At 58.2% G+C, this 18,250-nt stretch overlaps 1 protein-coding gene across 4 annotated transcripts; it reads right to left on the bottom strand.

Moving 5' to 3' along the window:
• Positions 1–1,175: 1,175 nt before the first annotated feature.
• TUFT1 (tuftelin 1) lies at positions 1,176–17,242 on the bottom strand. Of its 4 annotated transcripts, none has more exons than XM_054050702.1 (13): positions 17,168–17,242; positions 12,439–12,513; positions 12,069–12,173; positions 11,467–11,553; positions 9,580–9,660; positions 9,172–9,243; positions 8,444–8,557; positions 7,232–7,360; positions 6,457–6,551; positions 5,416–5,521; positions 4,854–4,937; positions 3,658–3,758; positions 1,176–2,210 (listed from the first exon to the last, which is right to left on the bottom strand). In XM_054050702.1, exons 1-13 carry the CDS (start codon positions 17,216–17,218, stop codon positions 2,156–2,158), a joined length of 1,155 nt encoding a protein of 384 aa, XP_053906677.1. In that variant the 5' UTR covers positions 17,219–17,242; the 3' UTR covers positions 1,176–2,155. The 4 variants fall into 4 exon arrangements, with proteins under 4 accessions (XP_053906677.1, XP_053906680.1, XP_053906678.1 ...); XM_054050705.1 differs by lacking the exon at positions 17,168–17,242 and adding an exon at positions 15,998–16,954; XM_054050703.1 differs by lacking the exon at positions 17,168–17,242 and adding an exon at positions 13,282–15,945.
• Positions 17,243–18,250: the final 1,008 nt, after the last annotated feature.

The following is an 18,250-nucleotide window of genomic DNA, read 5'->3' as shown; positions in this document are numbered from 1 at the left end:
GACGGGAAATGCAGTCCCAACCTATGAGAGCGCGAGGGACGACGGGAAATGTAGTCACGGCCTCTCAGGAATAGAGTCCCGTCCTACAGAAGCGCAAGGGAGGACGAGAAATGTAGTCTCGGAATCTCAGGAATGGAGGCCCCATCTATGGGGCGCAAGGGATGACGGGAAATGTAGTCCCGTCACGCTAAGAGTACGGGGAGACCGGAAATGCAGCCCCATCCCCCGCTGGGAGCGCGAGGGACGACGGGAATTGTAGTCACAGAGTGGTTTGGGTTGGAAAGGACGCCAAAGCCCAACCAGTCCACCCCTGCCATGGGCAGGGACACCTCCCGCTGGATCAGGGGCTCCAAACCCCATCCAACCCGGTCTTTAACACCTCCAGGGAGGTCTTTAACACCTCCTGGAAGTTGCAGACCACCACTGCTCTGGGCAACCTCTTCCAGGGCCTCCCCACCCTCACAGCAAAACATTTCTCCCTAAGATCTCATCTCAATCTCCCCTCTTGCAGCTCAAAACTTTTCTCTCCATCCCATCCCTTCCCTCCCTGATCCACAGTCCCTCCTCAGCTTTCCTGAAGCCCCTTTCAGTCCTGGAAGCTGCTCTAAGGTCTCCCCGGAGCCTTCTCTTCTCCAGGCTGAACGACCCCAACTCTCTCAGCCTGTCCTCATGCAGGAGGTCCCTAAAGCCTTCGACCTTCCCCGAGCAATAGAACGGCTCCAGGGCAGAGGCGGCAGGTTTGGCACTTGACAACACTGCTGGGCACCCAAATAATCTTGGGCTTAAGAAAACAAGACCTAATTACATCAATAACCTAATTATCCCTGCACTTGTAGGTGGTAGCACTCAATCCTCGCCTTCCTGCCAAGCCCTGGCGCTGCTGAGATAGAACCAGGGGGTGATATGGATTGGAAAGGACCTTAAAGCCCATCCCATTCCACCCCTGCCATGGGCAGGGACACCTCCCACTGGATGAGGAGCTCCAAGCCTCATCCAACCTGGCCTGGAACCCCTCCAGGGATGGGACAGCCCATGGAGCAAAGGCCAAGAACGATGGGCGGTGTTTGACCACCCTCAAGGAAAGCAAGAGGAGAAGAGAAGGAGACGCAGGGAGCGCAGCCCGAAGGCCAGAACACCCCTCCCCGTTCATTCCCACTGCTGCCATCCATTCAACCGACTGCAGGCGGCGGGGTTAAGACATGTATTTCCGTGTGAACACCGGTACAGACACCAGCACCCTTCCTCTCGCTGCACCCAAGCTCCTTCCCGGAGCACAGCGCGCACGCGCCAGGCACCGACCGGCAAGCCCTGAGGACGCAGGATGGTGTTTTCCAGTTCAAGTGTGCGACAGGCAGTCCTCGCCGCGCTCCTGAGGTGGTGGACAGCCGCCGTCGTGCCCGTCACCATATCGGCAGAAAACACTAATAATTTATTGAAATAAATACAGGTAACGAACCCAACCACCTCTGCGTTTAAACACTACACGTGCGTTGGGTACAATTTCTCTACGCTCTTGCGAAAAGCATGGTGATAGTGAATTTTGGGCCACCTGAGCCTTTGCCAAGTCCGGAGTAGCCAGATATGTGCTGGAGACGGGAGGTGGAGGCTCCCAACTTGTCACGGGTTGGGCAGTGGTGTAGGAAGGATTCCAGTTTTGGGAGGATTTCTTTCTGCTTTGGAAGAGGGACTTTTTTTTTTCTCTTTTTTTTTTTTTTAACCACAAAAAGGTTAAACGCCGAGTCCGTGTTGGCAAGGTGCAAGCTGAAGCGGGGGCTCTGTTCGGATGAAGCCCTTCAGAAGCAGCGGCTGCTCTCACGGAGCGACCCCCAGACTGACCAGGGAAAGCGAGTCTGGCTATCCGGCCAGAGAGCCGCCGTGTCCACGCCGGGGCCAGGTCCTACCCTCCAAACTGGCATCCGTATGACCTCAGGACCCAGTGGGGACAGCGATGTGGGCGCTTCACAAACCTCCTTCCTCTGCCAGGACGGCCCCGGCTCCATCTACCCTTGGCTGCCGCAGCTCTGCAGGGCTCAGCCCTCGCCAACAGCTCCGGGGGGACTCCGGGAGCACAGAGGCCAGAGGATGGCAGTCAAGCAGGGAAATCCAGTCAACGATAACAAGGCGAGAGTCATCAGCTCGGACTGGCCCTCGGAACTCATGTTTCCACTACTCGAATGAGAGGCAGCGGCTTGGGACCCGACAGCCTTTTGCTGCAAGAGAGAAAAGGTTCATTCAGGCAGATGGACTGTATGATAGAGTTGGAAGGGAAAAACTGCAGGAGAAGGTCCTGCGCTGGTTGGCAAACCCCAAGCCACCCAACAGGAGGCACCTCTGCCTCTGCCTCCTGTGCTCCCCTGAAGGAGGGATACAGGAACAACCCCATGGACCAGGACAGGTCAGAGCTGACCAGCTGGAAAGCAGCTCTGTGGAGAAGGACATGGGATCCTGGTGGACACCAAGATAACCATGAGCTAGCACTGGGCTCTGGTGGCAAAGAAGACCAAGGGTGTCCTGGGGTGCCTGGAGAGGAGTGCAGGGAGCAGAGGCAAGGGGGGTTTCTCTTGCCCCTCTGCTCTAGAGATGCCAAATCCCGAGTCCTGTGTCCAGTTCTGGACTCCCCAGCTCCAGAAAGTCCAGGAATGACTTCATAGAATCACCAGGTTGGAAGGGACCCACTGGATCATTGAGTCCAACCATTCCTAACACTCCCTTAAACCATGTCCCTCAGCACTTCATCCACCCGTTCCTTAAACACCTCCAGGGAAGGCGACTCAACCCCCTCCCTGGGCAGCTGTTCCAGTGCCCAATGACTCTCTCCATGAAGAATTTGTTCCTGATATCCAGCCTGACCCTCCCCTGGCGGAGCTTCAGGCCATTCCCTCTTGTCCTGTCCCGTGTCCCTTGGGAGAAGAGCCCAACTCCCTCCTCTCCACAACCTCCTTTCAGGCAGTTGTAGAGAGCAATAAGGTCTCCCCTCAGCCTCCTCTTCTCCAGGCTAAACACCCCCAGCTCTCTCAGCCGCTCCTCGTCAGACGTTCTCCAGCCCCTCAGCAGCTTCGTTGCTCTTCTCTGGCCACACTCCAGAGCCTCACCATCCTTCTTGTGGTGAGGGGCCCAGAACTGAACACAGGACTCAAGGTGCGAGAGTCCAGCAGAGGGAACGGAGATGAGGAGGGACCTGGAGTGTCTCTCTTGGGAGGAAAGGCTGGGACCACTGGGTCTTCTCAGCCCAGAGAGGAGGAGACAGAGATTCCACAAATATCTGATGAGTGGGGGACTGGAGGAGGGGCCAGACTCTGCTCAGCGGTGCCTAACGCCAGGACAAGGGGCACCGGGCACAATCCAGAGCCTGGAAAGTTCTACCTGAACAGGAGATAAAACTGCATGGGTGACAGAGCATGGGAACCGGTTGCCCAGGGAGGGTGCAGAGTCTCTGGAGAGATCCAAACCCCGCAGCCTGCTCTGGGTGACCCCGCTGCAGCAGGGGGTTAGACTGGATCAGCTCCAGAGGGTTCTTCCAACCTCAACCACTCTGTGTTTCCCACGTCCCGTATCTCCTCCCACCCCGCAGCTCCCACCGCCCCAGGCAGGACATGGACCTGCAGCTGAGGCCACCAGGCAGCCAGGATTGCTGGAGGCCGTGTGCTCCCCACGTACCTGCTCACATATTCCGACTTGGAGCGTACTCTGGAGCTGGGGCCGCCCCGACTGACCTGCTTCTCGATCAGATGCTCTATGCGGTCGTGCATCTCCAGGTTCTGCAAGAGATGGAGCCACGTTAGTGCCAGGAGCTGAGGACGGGCGGGCTGGGCACGCACCCCACTGGCCAAGCAGTGCCCCAGCAGGATCTCTTGCCCTGAGGCAGCTCAGTTTAGAGGGAAATTAAATCCAACCCTGCAGAGAGACTGCAGGAGAGGGACAGAATGGGTTGTGAGTCCTGCTGAGCACCGGGCACAGAAACCCACCGGCACACAATCCCTCGCCATGCACATTTTCCACCCAGATTCACAGCTGGGTGTACTCACACGCAGCCTCCCTGTGCCAGGACTGGCAATATCCTAGAATCATGGAATGGGTTGGGTTGGGTTGGAAGGGACCTCAAAAGCCCATCCAGTCCCACCCCCTGCCATGGGCAGAGACACCTCCCACTGCAAGAGGGGCTCCAAGCCTCATCCAACCTGGCCTGGAACCCCTCCAGGGATGGGATCTGGGGGTTCTGGTGGACATCAAGTTGGAATCATGGAACCATGAGATGGTTTGAGTGGGAATAGACCTCAAAGATCATCCAGTTCCAACCATGGGCAGAGACACCTCCCACTGCAAGAGGGGCTCCAAGCTCCATCCAACCTGGCCTTCAACAGCTCCAGGGATGGGGCAGCCACCACTGCTCTGGGCATAATAAATCACCGAGGAAGGAAGAAAGTCCAAGAAATGCCAATATAGACTCGGTTTTCTTCCAAAGAAGGCAAACGACTTGACACTCGTTACAATCCCGGAGGCTGGAACGCAGCTCTAATTTCTGACACACGCTCCCAGCTGCAGCTTTGTGAGCAAGCGGGGTTTGCCCTACCACAGAAATGCGCCTGATGAGATTATTTTGGGCTCGGCTCGAGTTTCCTGCTGCACTGGGAGCTATCGCAGCAGCCAGGGAAAGCAGTACAGCCCCCAGCACTGCACAGGGCAGGTTTGCCGATGCAAAGCCAGTGCCAGCGTCAGGGAAGGGCTTTGCTGGCAGCTGCTTTGCTCAGAGTGACGCTCAGTACCACGAGGGAGCCACGATCTATGGGTGGGCAAAGCCACCTGAGAGAGTCTGAGCTAGAAGCAGACCCCATGCAGCCCCACCAAAGACGCACCTCAGCCTCCAGGTAAGCGACTCGCTCCTTGAGCTCCTGGATCATGGTGTCTTTGCCCTGGATCACTGTTTTGGAGTTCTGGAGCTGGAAAAGATCACGGCAGCTGGGAGAAAGGGCAGTTCGTTCCACCTTTTACCCTCCCAGCACCAGCTCAAGGGCTGCATAAACCAGTCAAAAACCGCCTCTAACTGAACTGAGCCTGGGGTGACAGAGTCTCTGCTCGCACAGTGTGAGATTCTGCCTCCCCAGCAGCCACACTGGGTGTACAGCATTCGGTTTACACTCATTTTACCCTCTTTTTATCCCCCTTTTGCCCTCTTCCCCTTTCGCCGCAGCCAGATGAGCTGTCACCCCGCAGAAGGACAGAGCTCTGGGCCACCTTTGGTTTGCAAAGACACTCAGCCCCACACCCCAGCAATTCTTTGCTCCCAAGCAGCTCAAGAGAGACTTTTCTTTTCTCCATTCTCTATTTTAAGCCCCCTCTGAGTCCTTCCAGGCTCTGCCTGCTCTGTCCCACCCTGGTCACGCTCCCATCCTCCCGATCCAGTCTTATTCCGCTCACCTGCTCGATCATCTGGCGGACTTTGCGTTGCTGGCTCTTCAGCATGTCGTCCAGGTGGTGGATCTTCTCCCGCAGCATGGCCACCTCCTTCTCCAGCTGGGCTGACCTGGGAAAAGGAGAGGATGGAGTCCAGGAGCAATTGCACGGCTTCCAAGAACAGCAGCACCCACCCAGATGTGCCCAGAGCAGCTTTTTTCCCCAGCCCGGTCTCCTCTACAACCACACACATCTCCAAGTGTTTAGAAGCATGGAATGGTTTGGGTTGGAAAGGACCTCAAAGCCCATCTCGACCCATCCCCTGCCATGGGCAGGGACACCTCCCACGGGATCAGGGGCTCCAAGCCCCATCCAACCTGGCCTGGAACCCCCCTCCAGGGATGGGGCAGCACCGCTGCTCTGGGCAACCTGGAAATTGTTTCCCCACCCTCCCAGGAAACAATTTCTCCCTAAGATCTCATCTCAATCTCCTCTCTTTCAGCTGAAAACCATTCCCCTTGTCCTACCCTGCACTCCCCGATCCAGAGCCCCTCCCCAGCTTTCTTGCAGGTGAGCTAAGGAGAGGCAGAGACAAAACCCATTCGAGCAGGAGCCACAAAGATGAGCAGCAACCACAGACTGCCGGGACACAGGAACATCAGGAAGAGTCAGGCCACAAACAAGGCCTTCCAGAAACGAGCCATTCCCAATTAGCCCCTGGAGCACAAGGATACCGGCTGGGCAGAATGAATCCCACATTACGGGGCAAGTTGGCTGCTCCAGAGGCTCCTGGAGCTCTGCCCTGAGCTCCCAGCCCACAGCAGGGCCACTAGAGGTCTCCGGGGCAGCTCAGCTCTGCAACTATGGAGCTCTTGGAGCAAAGCAAAACTGCGGGAGGTATTTTGGTGATGAGTCAGCTCCTGGGAGCAGGGTGCTGTTTTGCAAGCCAGAGCGCAAGCACGCCCTTCGCAGGAATGTGCAGTCATGCCCCAGCGAGCTGCCACCCCGACCCGGCGGCGTGGGCTTGCTCCGGAGTTGGCAGCCGAGCCGCAAGCCAAGGCTCACCGGTCTTGTTCGGCGAGCTTGTCACCTTCTACGCTTCGCAGCCTCGCCAGCTCTGCTTCGCCTTCTTTCATCTTCAGCAGCAAACTTCTGTGCTCCTGCGGCAGAGCAAGAGGCCAAGTTGCAGCAGGGAAACAAGTTGCAACACATGCGCCTCAGCCTCCGCTGCGCGGCAAACGCCCAACGAGCCGTGCGGGCTGGGCTCGGCCTCCCCCTCCATCTGCAGGTTGTGTTCACTGGCAGTAAATTTACATGTGAGAGACAGACAGACAGACACGGGCAGCCGCAAAGGTGACCGACAGCCGACATCCCACTCTTTTACCCCTAGGATACAGGCATGGCACCAGCCTGGCTCCCTCCCCGCTGTCGGCGCAGGGAAGGCAGAGCCAGATCGCGCTCACGCTGCGCTGGTAGATTTATGACTTTAATGTTGTTCGGAGCAGACCACAGCTGCAAAAAGAAAGCACTCCAGGCTCGAGGAGGTGTTCATGCCCCTGCGAGAGGGGCCGGGCGCTGGCTGGACCGTGCACTTGTTTCCAGGATACCTGGAAGAGTTTGCACAGATCTGCCAGACCTGAGAAATGAGAGCGTAAAACTGATTTCCAGCCGGTGGCTTTGTGCGACGCTTTTGGTTTAAACCTGGCTGAAAAGTCAAACCCTCAGGATGGTGGGAAGCCCAGGACCTGCTGCGAGGTCTGTGCTGAGCACTGCCAAACTCATTGCGACCACCATTCCCAAGCAGAGTGGGAGCAGGAAGCTCCACTTATCCTTCCCATACCTTCTCCATCCCAGCCAGGAGCCTCTGCAGCTCATCCACCTGCACCTCCTTCTCCATCATGTTCTTCTCCGCTCTCCGCAGGGCAGAGCTCGTCTGCTCCGCTTCCTCCTGGTACTGCGAGACAGCCTTCTGCAAATGAGATGGAAACACTTTTACCCTCAACCCTCACGCACTCGAGCCACCGGAGCGATGTTGTGGAGCCACAACGGTGCTCAAAGCCTTGGCAGGTGGATTTGGTTGAAGGCACCACCGTGCACCTCGGCAAACAGCCCGTCATGGTTCAGAGAGAAGAGCTCCTCAGGAAGCTCCCTGGCTTCAAAGCAGCGAGCGTTAAATGTTGCAGCAACAAAGGCTCCTCAAATGCAGGAGATGTTCGTTCCCAACCACGTGTGCTCTGGGCTCTTTGCAGGCTCCTCTTGGTCACGCGCCCAGGGAATAGACCTCAGCACCAGCCCCACGCCTGCATCAATGGCTCAGGAGCCAAGAGGGGACCAGAGTGTCCCCATGGCAGCAGGAGAACCAGTTCAGGCACCAGGAACATCTGGGCAGTGCTGCCAGGACCAATAACTGCTGGAACACCCATCCCTGCCATCCCCGGGATCTCTTTCTGGGCTCAGAACCTCAGCATCTCAGCTGACCAATGACCCCAAAATGCCACCAAACCAAGTGGCTTCCTACACGCAAGGATGGATGTCCTTGGGGCACGTGCCACCGCTGCAGGTGGGTGGACATCCTCATGCCCGAGGAAGCGGTCACCGCTCCAACCCACTTTGCCAGCGGATGCTGTCCCCTGTCCTGCTGCAGGGGAACCCTTTCCCCCCCCAAGGCTGGGCAGGACCAGTTTGGTCTGCGGGACAGGATGGGAGCCAGGATGTCACCGCTGCCACCAGCGCTTGGAGCTGTAGGTGACGCAGTCAGGCCCAGCCCATCCGGGAGCAGTCACCGAAGGGGACCATTAATCATCAGGGATGAAGAAGGGAGAGAAGTGGATGCAGCAGCTTTGTCAGCACCGCTCGGCAGGCAAGGAGACCCACACAATGGGTTCTAACAGTACCCACCAAGACCACCGCTCTGCAAGGAGAAGCCAGACCACCTCCAGCAGCCCAAATCGCATGCCCACACCACTCCTCAGACTCCCCAAAAGAAAAATAACCACCAAAATGAACCAAAAAATTCACGCTCTCCCAGCAGAGAAGCGCACAGCGTGGTCACCTCAAAGGCTTTCCTTTCCAAGTGATGGCGCTTCTCCGCCTCCTGCAGCCTTGTGAAGAGCCTCTTTGCTGTCTGTCGGATCTTCTCCAGGTCTTCACCTGAGCAGTCCTCCTCCTGCAGAGACAAGAAGAGGGCAAGATGAGCAGTCGGGAGGCATCAAAGGAGCCCTCCACCCTGACGTGGGCAGCACTGCTGGTGACAGAACCTGGTGACATCCCTTCTCGGCTTGAAACAACATGAGGTGCTCCTGTCCTCACCTCCCACACTGCAGCAGCAGCTTCCAGCCCTCAAGATAACGCGTGCTATCCTTTGGTTGCCTTCCAAGCCCTGTTTGTAGGGCTTTGCCATCCTGAGCCGCACTTGGGCAACCCGAAACCCCGCGCAACGCGAATCAGGTCCGCAGCGACCCAACCCGAAAGCCCAGCCCAGAGCATCCGCCTCAGCCAGTGGGAAGAGGAAGAGCTGGAGGAATATTGGCCACTTTGAGATTCCTGTTATTTCTTCTGCTAAAAAGCTCTTGTGTGCAAAGGTTTAAAAGCCCCATTATGCACATTTTTATTGCTCTAGTAGAGCCACACTCCATTCCTGAGCCTATCCTGATAAAAAGACTAGAGTTTGCTGCTTGATCACACAATGAACGGGTTCAGAGTCACCTGCTGGGAGGAAGAGCCTAAACCAACTCTGATATTTCTTTCCATAGTGTTGGAATTCCCTCTCTATTTCCATACCTCATCCTCCCAGGAGTCAGCGCGCAGCCTCTCGGGGCACAACCAGCTCCCGTTCTGCTCCTCCAGCACAACCTATGCAAAAGGACAGATGGACCGGGATGGAGCGCTGGTCAACACCGCCACGCAGAGCCGTCGCACGCAGTCAGCTCGAGGGCTCCCCACAGCAACTCCAGACTGAGGAGTTTCCCGCAAACGAACATGCAAGAGCACATTTGGGCAGCCAGCACCTTTTGCTTCCCGACTCCTCGTTACCAACTCGGGCAAAGGCTCACACTTTCCCTGTAAACGGGGCCATCGCGGCTTTCATCTGCCACAAGCGCCTCAATCCTTACAGCCCCTTCCATCCTCTTCCAGACCCAAAGGTGATACCTTTTTAAATAAGTCAATGCCCGAGAATGCTCCCGTTACCTGTGCGCGCTGTTTATCTCCTTGTCTGTTCTCAAGTTTACTACTTAAGTCTTCCCGCAGCTTCTTCAAAGAACTTCTAGCCTGGCAAAGGCAAGGCAGTTTAGGTTGGGCTGCACGGGCAGCATCACTCAGCCCAACAGAAACCACGCGCAGGCTGCGATGCTGCCATGCGACGCTGCCTTGCATCGACACATGAGCGACGGCTGCGACCCTGGCCAGGCAGACACCCCACACCTTCGTGGGAAGGAAAACTGGTGAAAACGAGCAACAATCTGGCACGGATGCTGATTTTTTTCATTGCCTTAGTCATCGGCTTCACCTTTGAAGTGCTGGAAGACCCTTGCTGCTCACCGGCTCCCACTCCACGAGACGCCGACAAGTAGAGTCTTGACTCGCAGCTACTTGAATTAGTCAGAGCAATGAGCCAGAGGAATGATTTACAGGCTTTCATGGCAAACGCTGCCCCGACGCTGCTCAAAGAACAGCTTTCTCAAAGCACTAACAGCGTGGCTTCGTCCCTACCCCTTGATTTTTAGATGCCTGAGGCGCTGGGGTGAAGCAGTTTGCCGGAGAGCAAGCAGCGGGAGGACAAGGGGCACGGTGAGAGCGTGGCATGAGGCTCTCAGGTCAGCAACCAAGCCCTTAACCCGGGGAGAGCCATTCCGCTTTCTGATCCAGCTGGATCAAGACTTCCCTAGGGTTTTACACCATGACCCAGCATAGGACCCTTCTCCTGGATGCAGACAGACTGGTACCACCACCGGGACTTACTGGTTTAGCTTATTCTCTGCTTTTCCCATGCAGGATTAAGCGGCGCTGCACGGTTATGCTGCTGCAGCCGTTCTGGCACGGCTCCACGCAGCCTCCGGGCCAGGCAGGGGCTATGTCCCGCTCCACTATTGCTAAGAGTTTAAAACTCTGACTCCTGTTCCCATCCGAGCTGCGGGAAAGCTCGGATCAGAAGAGCTGAAGCTGAAGGCTCAGGAGGAGGAAGGATCATCCAGGTTGATGAAGTGCTTAGGGACATGGTTTAGGGAGTGTTAGGAATGGTTGGACTCGATGATCCAATGGGTCCTTTCCAACCTGGTGATTCTGTGATTCTGTGAGATCGGGTCCCAGTGAGAAGCACCCTGGAGCCCGCGGAGGTCTGGGTGCAGGAGGCAGCGGAAAGGGGCTGGATTCTTTTGGGGGGGAAACTATGCATTTTGGCAGAGAAGGAAGGCTAATGGCAAAGATGTGGAAGCTGCCCCACCAGATCCACTCCTTGCTGCTCCCCGCCACCCAGCACAGAAACCCCTCCAGGAGAGAAAACGCACTTTTCAATGGGATTTTATCCCCTTTTTCCTTTTTTTTTTTTTTAAGGCGACATGAAGCTACCCAGTCCAGAACACACATGCAACCACTCCTGTGCCCTGCAACCAGCTCTCCAGAAATAACATCCCCACCAGGAGCAAAGGAAAGGGTTAATCTTCCCGGAGCCTCCTCATCCAGTTTACTTTGGGAGATGAGACATTCCAAAGAAACTGCCTTTTAACGAGAGGCTGGGCTGGCCTCGCCCAGGCACGCAGGGGACAGCCTTGGGGGAAAGGCAGCACACAATTCTCTTCAAATTCAGTCCATATAGCAGAGCAATTAGTCAGGCTGAATTAATTTATGGAGCTTGATTAGGCTACTGCCCTGTACAGGCAAGTCAACAAACTGGAGAGTTGGGCTTGCTGGGGTTTGGCAGAGCGGTTGGGGCTCAGCCGGGGCTCGGGTGCCACAGCTGGCACTGGCATTGCCACGCGGAAGCCCACGGGATACCCGGCAAGCAGAGCGCCCCGGATCCTTGCCACAAGCCCCCATGGGTGCAGGCAGCACTGTGCAAGCCACGCGGACATTAATTACCTCTTGGATGTAACGAACTTCGCTTTTCAACTGGCTGACGTGCTCCTCGTGGTTCACACCACCCTCAGCCCGTGCCTTGAGGTAAACCTGCCCAGGAGAGACAGCAGCAGCGGGTCAGAGTCTCCCAACGCCAGCAGCGAGCGCAGAGATCAGGACACCAGATCCCACCGCTTCCCAAGCCACTTTGTCCACTGGTTTCCTCTTTGTGGTTTCCCTTTCCCTGGCTGCTCCACCCCAGGGTCACAGAATCATTCAGGTCGGAGAAGACCTTTAAGCTCCTCGAGTCCAACCCTTGACCCAGCACTGCCCAACCACCACTGAACCGTGGCCCTCAGCACCACATCTCCACAGCTTTTAAATCCTCCCCTGGGGATGGGGACTCCACCACTTTCCTGGGGACTCCCACACCCCAGACCCACCCCTGGGTTCCCACTGCATCCATCCCCTCGGGAAGCCCCCGGAGCTGGTGCTGCCAACGCTACACCCATCCTCCTGACCACGCAATCAGGACCTTTTTGCCACTGTAGCTTCACACAAACCCTTTTTTTCCAGCCCCTATGATGAAACAAGATCACTTTGCCACAAAGCCAGGGGGACCGCACCTTGATGATCTCCTCATCGCCATCGTTGGATTTGATGCACTCGGAGGCCAGGGAGTGCCCATTGCTGGATCTGTTAGCCACCATGGCAAAGGCTTTTCCCACCGGCTGCAGAGACAGAAGCAGCAGAGCTCTCAGAGAGGCGAGACTGGCTGGAACAGTTCGCCCGGCTCCAGTCAAATGAGCACCAGGCACCTTCACAGGGTTGCGGCACCCAGCACGACACCTCGCGAGCCGACACCGAAGCGGCAAAGAGGCGAGTTTTCTAGCTCACCAAGCACAAAGCAACCGATCCTCCACCGAATTCCCCTTCCTCCTTCCCTAAATTAACCCACAAACCGGTATTTTTCATCTCCAAACAGGGAGGACCCACCTTCTGCTTCACCTGCTCGCGCCGGTCGCCCAGGAGGTCATTGGGCAGCGTCAGCCGCAGCACCTTCACGCTCTCCTAAAACAAGAGGTGGGTTTTAGTTTTAGATCTCTCCAAAAGACTTTTTACATCCAGCTCCAGAGCGTGGTCAGCATCGGCGCGGGCGAGCTGCCACCTGTGAAGCGGCGCTGGGATGACCGTGAGTCACAGTGAGCATACGATAGCTCTGTTTATCAAACCCACCGGGGCTCGGAGGAGCCGTGGCTCAGCCAGGCTGAGGTAACGCAAGATGGGCTGGAAAGCAATTGCCGGGCTTGTTTCCATGCCCTCCTCTGCCAGGAGTCACGGTCCGCTACGGCACAGCCGAAGCGCGGCATTCGGCGGCAGCCCCAGAGGAGGATGAAAGCAGCCGTTCCCAGCTCATGCGCTGGGACCTTGCCAGATCCGTCCTTCTCCTTGCCCTGCCACTATGGCCACGCACCCACGGTTCTTCTCATCCTATGCCGGCGCAGCCCTGGCCGAGCAGAGCCTTTTTTTTTTGGCAGCAGTCGGTAAGAGCAGCGGCAGAGCACTCGCTGGCTCGTGAGCACAAGCATCCGTGGCAACTCCAGCTAGAACCTGGTTAACTCCTCACCCAGAGCCTTCCCATCAGTGCCACCCACCAAACAGCCCCATCCAGCACAACACAAAGCTCCAGCAGCTTCCGTGGAAAAGCCTGGAGCGCAGAGAGAGCCTTGAAGGAGCGCACAGGCATCCAAAATGCTCCACGGGGAGCACCCCGCTCTCCGTCTGCAGCTCGGCACCGCGCACCCACAGCACACCTCAACCCTCCTGCCTCGGACAGACCTCGCTGGCGCCTCGGTCGCTCATGGTCCTTATCAACGTGACCCTGAAGGCAGGAGCTGCTCGGTGCACGATGGCAGCGGCTCTCGAGCAGCAGCCAGGGTAGTGCCCGCTCAGTGCCAGGCGCCCGCCCCTCACCACACCTTGGCCACGTCAGCCTCCTGCGCTCCAAAAGTGACGTCAAGGTGCTCCTGCTGCCCTCTGCCAGGCGCTCTCCTCGCATCCAAGTCTCGACAAGCCAGCTGTTTGTTTCCAAAATATTTTGTGTACACTGCTCGCACAAGCGCGGGCTCCCAGGAAACAAGGAGCCCTCCCCTACGGCTCGCAAACACGTGCCCAGACCCCGTCCTGCCCTGTCCAGGCAGTTATGGAATGGGTTGGGTTGGAAGGGACCTCAAAGCCCATCCAGTCCCACCCCCTGCCATGGGCAGGGACACCTCCCACTGGATGAGGGGCTCCAAACCCCATCCAACCTGGCCTGGAACCCCTCCAGGGATGGGGCAGCCACCACTGCTCTGGGCAACCTGGGCCAGGGGCTCCCCAACCTCACAGCAAAACATTTCTCCCTAAGATTTCATCTCAATCTCCCCTCTTGCAGCACAAAACCATCCCCCTCGTTCCAATCCTGCACTCCCTGATCCAGAGTCCCTCCTCAGCTCTTCTGGAGCCCCTTTCAGTCCTGGAAGCAGCTCTAAAGGTCTCCCCGCAGCCTCCTCTTCTCCAGGCTGAACAACCCCAACTCTTTCAGTCTATCCTTATACGAGGGGTGCTCCAGCCCTCGCATCATCTCCGTGGCCTCCTCTGGCCTCACTCAAATAGCTCCATGTTCTTCCTGTGCTGAGGGCTCCACAACTGCACCGTGATCTAAGAGAAACCTCCCATGGCTCTGCCAGCTCTCACCAGCACCGGCCACTGATACTTTTACTCCAGGGAGTATTTTCCATGGCAAGACCCAAGAAGTTGGAAATTTTAGTCAGGAAGCAGAAGTTCTCCAAGCCTTTGGGAAGATGGAAGAAGCACTCGTGGTTTTACAGCAGGGAAAATGGTTCACGGCAGCTCCCGCATGCAGAGCATCGCCCAGCACCTCCGCGCTGCCTAAAGCGAACGGGATGCAGGGTAGGAGCACGGAGCGGCGAGCGATGCAGGGCAGCAGCCTCGGCACAGCACAAGCCCAGCAGAGCCGCCGGCAATCCCTTCGCGTGCTCTTACTCGCAGCTTTGTTTACAAGCACTGGGATCTGAATTCGCCCTCCCCATCCTGTCAAGCCCAGGTGAGGGTGGGACGCTGCCAAGGAAATTGCTTGCTGCGATAAGGAACAAGCGCCGGCCCATTGCCACATCCGCAGCCAAAAAATCAAGCCAGAGATGGCATGTGGGTGCTTTCCATCCCAGCCGACCCCAAAACCCCCTGGCTCCTGGATCACCCCCACCACCCAGCTGACACGGATCGCTCGGGACACGAAGCAAAGAGCAGCCAGTGCCTTCCCACCCGGCACCGGTGCTGCCAAACCTGGGTCAAACCACCAGGAAAACACCCAGACACACACCGCTCGGGCGAGGCTGCACCAAATCTGTCCTTCTTTGCACCGAAGAGGCCAAGGGATGCCCAGACACGAGCTGGGCGTTGGACCCAGATGCTCTGGACCACCGGGGGAGGAAAACAGCTTTTTGGGTGCGGCGAATGCTTTTAGGGAGACCGACGCAGGTGCAGGAGGCGGAAGCGCAGCCGGAATAAAGTGAACCCCTCCCTGCCCAGCTTGTTTGTCTGCAGCCTGGCCGGGAGACGGAGGAGAGGAGACACGGAATCTGGTTCTCCGCTCCCACACTGCCAGGCCCCTTTGCTCTCACCATCCATGGTTTCCCGGAGAAGCAGCTCAGCGCAGCAGGACACCGCAGCCAGCAGTTCTCCCGCTGCGAGGTGCCAAACTCCACCGGAGCAGGAGGAGAGGAGCCGCATGGACCCCCTTTCCTTGCTCCTTTACCTCCCGGTTGGCATTGCATCCGCTCTGCTGACACTCACCTCCTGCTCACGGCACCGGAGCAGAGGGGACAGCGGATTTCAGGGAAGACAAGAGGGTTTTGACGATGCTGGGAAGACGATGGAGTCCTCACACTTTCCCTCATTGGAAAAACACCACCTTGCACAGAAAACACCTCTTTAACGCCCCAACCATGCGCCCCGCAGCACCCCAAGAGCCACTCCAGCCCAGCAGCGCGTGCTCATGGTATCTATTCCCAGTTTCAGGAATCAGTTGAGACTCGGAGAGCTGGGCCGGGTTTGGGTGATGGCTGCAGTGAAGCACCAGCGGTCGGAGATTTTTTGGCCACATTCCCAGCCAGCAGCCTCCAGGGAGGCGTTCCCAGAATTCCAGCAGCCCTTTGGGTCCAACCATGACCCTGGTTATGAGGGCAAGCAGTGTCGGCGAGGATGGCGACAGATGGGCTTCCAGTGGCACCAGAGCAGATTTGAAACCTTTTTATCAATTTTGCATCACCCAGCCCCCCAAAAAATCCCACTTGGGAAAAGCCTGGCTGGAGGGAGAGGCATCAGCTGCGCTCCTGGGAAAGAAAGAACCATGCAAATCCCAACCACGTCCCAGGAGGAGAAGAGGCGGCACCATCCAAGCACCCATAGCCAGCGATCCCAACGCCGGCATTTTGCAACCGCAGGGAAGGCGATCGTCCATCCGTCCCGACTGTGGGATAGGAACAGGCCTGACCTGACCCGGAGGGTATCGCAAGGGATCAGCAGCAAACAGCTCCAGTGTTTGGCATCGCTGGCGTTACAGAGGCGCTTATCACCGTAATAACCATCAACCCGACGAGCCCAACGCTGCAATCGCTCCTTATAAGGCTGGAAAGCTGCAGGGAATTGGGACTCTCCTAAGGAGACTCAGAGCTGAGTCACCGGGAGCTGTCGGCTACGGCGCAGAGGAAGGCGGCCGAGTGCCGGCACGGTGCTTCTGCCTTCGGTGGGTCCCTCCGGTTGCCAAAACCAAAGCAAAACACCGGATGGCTGAACACCATGCCGGCTTCACCCCCTCAGCGGGGAGCTGGTGGCGCTGCCGGCATTGGGTGCTGCCAGCTCCACCCAGCACCCATCCTCGCGCCATGGCCCAGCGGCTGGCACGATGGGGAAAGCTGAACGATAAGGAAGGGAAAAACGCGAGGTCCTGCCGTAAGCGAAGGAGAAAGCACCAAAACACGCTCATGCCAAACTAGCCTCAGTGCCAGCATCTCCCACCACCGCGGCCCCATGAGCCACTCGAGGGCTGCATCACCCAAAAAAAATCACATTACTGGGGACAGGTTGACGATTGCATCCCAGCCAGGATTCCTGGGATTCCCAAAAGCCCTCCATAAGTGCAACAGGGGATGATGGGACCCCAATGCCGATGCTGAAGGCCCCTTCGGGGAGCTCTGCCACCCTCACCCACCGCAGTGGGGACCCCCGAGCTCCTGGGAGTGACCGTAGTGGGGTTCACCAGGGGCACCGGAGCCCCTGGGGAGTGGATCCACAGACTGGGACAATGGGGATCCCCGAGCTCCTGGGAGTGACCGCAGTGGGGATCACCAGGGGCACCGGAGCCCCTGGGGAGTGGATCCACAGACTGGGACAATGGGGACCCATGAGTCCCCCGGGACACAGAGGGGCTGCTGCGTTCCTGCAGACACCAGACCCTCCTCAAAGCCTGAGCACCACGGGACCGGTTGGGGCATCACCCATCACCATCCTGGGACCCCCTTGCTACCCTGGGACCCCCCCCATCCTCCCTTCCTCCCCGCCCCACCGGGATGCCCCCTCCCAGGAACCCTCGCCCCATCGCGGAGGGAGGGGGACACAGGGACTGGGGGCCCCTGGGAGGGCTCAGGCACTCCCCTCGTCTCACCGGGTTCTCGCCGTGCGGTCGCACGTCCAGCACCGCGCACCACCCGTTCATCACTCCGAATGCGCACGGGAGGGGCGGTGCCGCCGCTTTTATAGACACCCGCCCTGCTCGGCCACGCCCACGCCCCGGCCACGCCCACCCCGCCCCCAAATACAGCCGAAGAGCCACGCCCCCTTCTCGAAAACACCCCCTCTGCGGGCTCCTCAGCGCTGGTCACGCCCCCTCGGCATTAGCCACGCCTTATCGTCTTAACCACGCCCCCAGCAAACAACTGGGCGTTGTGACCGCGCCCCCTCTATCCTAGCCCCGCCCCACCTAGCAGAACACTGGCCGTTAGCCACGCCTCCTTTCAATTTGGCCACGCCCCCTCGCTTTAGCCATGCTCCCCTGGCAGTCTCAGCCGTGCCAGAGCCATTAGAGTGGTGCCATGCCATGGTGTCCCAAACCGTGCCAAGGCCACTTCCCGCCACACCGGGGTCACCGCCAGCACGCAGGGTCCAGCACGGTTGGTTCTGTGGCCCACCAGGGCTGTGCCAGGGTGCCTGTGCCGGCTGGCCTGGGCATGCCGGTGCCACTGCCTTGCCAGAGCCAATTGCCACATACCGGTGTGATGAGCTCAGCCGGCCTCAGCCTGCGGCCGGAGCCACGCTCCAGCACCATGCAGTCACTGGGGTTGAAGCACGGCCACGCTCCAGCACCATGCGGTCACGGGGGGCCAAACCACGGCCACGCTTCAGCGCCGTGAGGTCACCGGGATTGAGCCACGGCCACGCTTCAGCGCCGTGAGGTCACCGGGATTGAGCCACGGCCACGCTTCAGCGCCGTGAGGTCACCGGGATTGAGCCACGGCCACGCTTCAGCACCATGAGGTCACCTGGATTGAGCCACGGCCACGCTCAGCCACAAGAGCTGGCACCTCTTTGCCCTGGGCACCCCCGGCCGCTGCGGTGCCCATGGGGGAAACTGAGGTACGTGGAGCCCTGGCAGCCTCACCAGGCCAAGCAGCTGCAGGGGAAACCAAGGCACTGGGTGGGGACAGTGGTTGACCTTGGCTCCGACATGCGTGTCCGGGAGGAGCTGAGG

The sequence above is a fragment of the Cuculus canorus genome, chromosome 28 (assembly GCF_017976375.1).
Source record: "Cuculus canorus isolate bCucCan1 chromosome 28, bCucCan1.pri, whole genome shotgun sequence".
In the NCBI taxonomy this organism is placed as follows: domain Eukaryota; kingdom Metazoa; phylum Chordata; class Aves; order Cuculiformes; family Cuculidae; genus Cuculus; species Cuculus canorus.
This window is presented reverse-complemented; position numbering and strand designations above follow the sequence as displayed.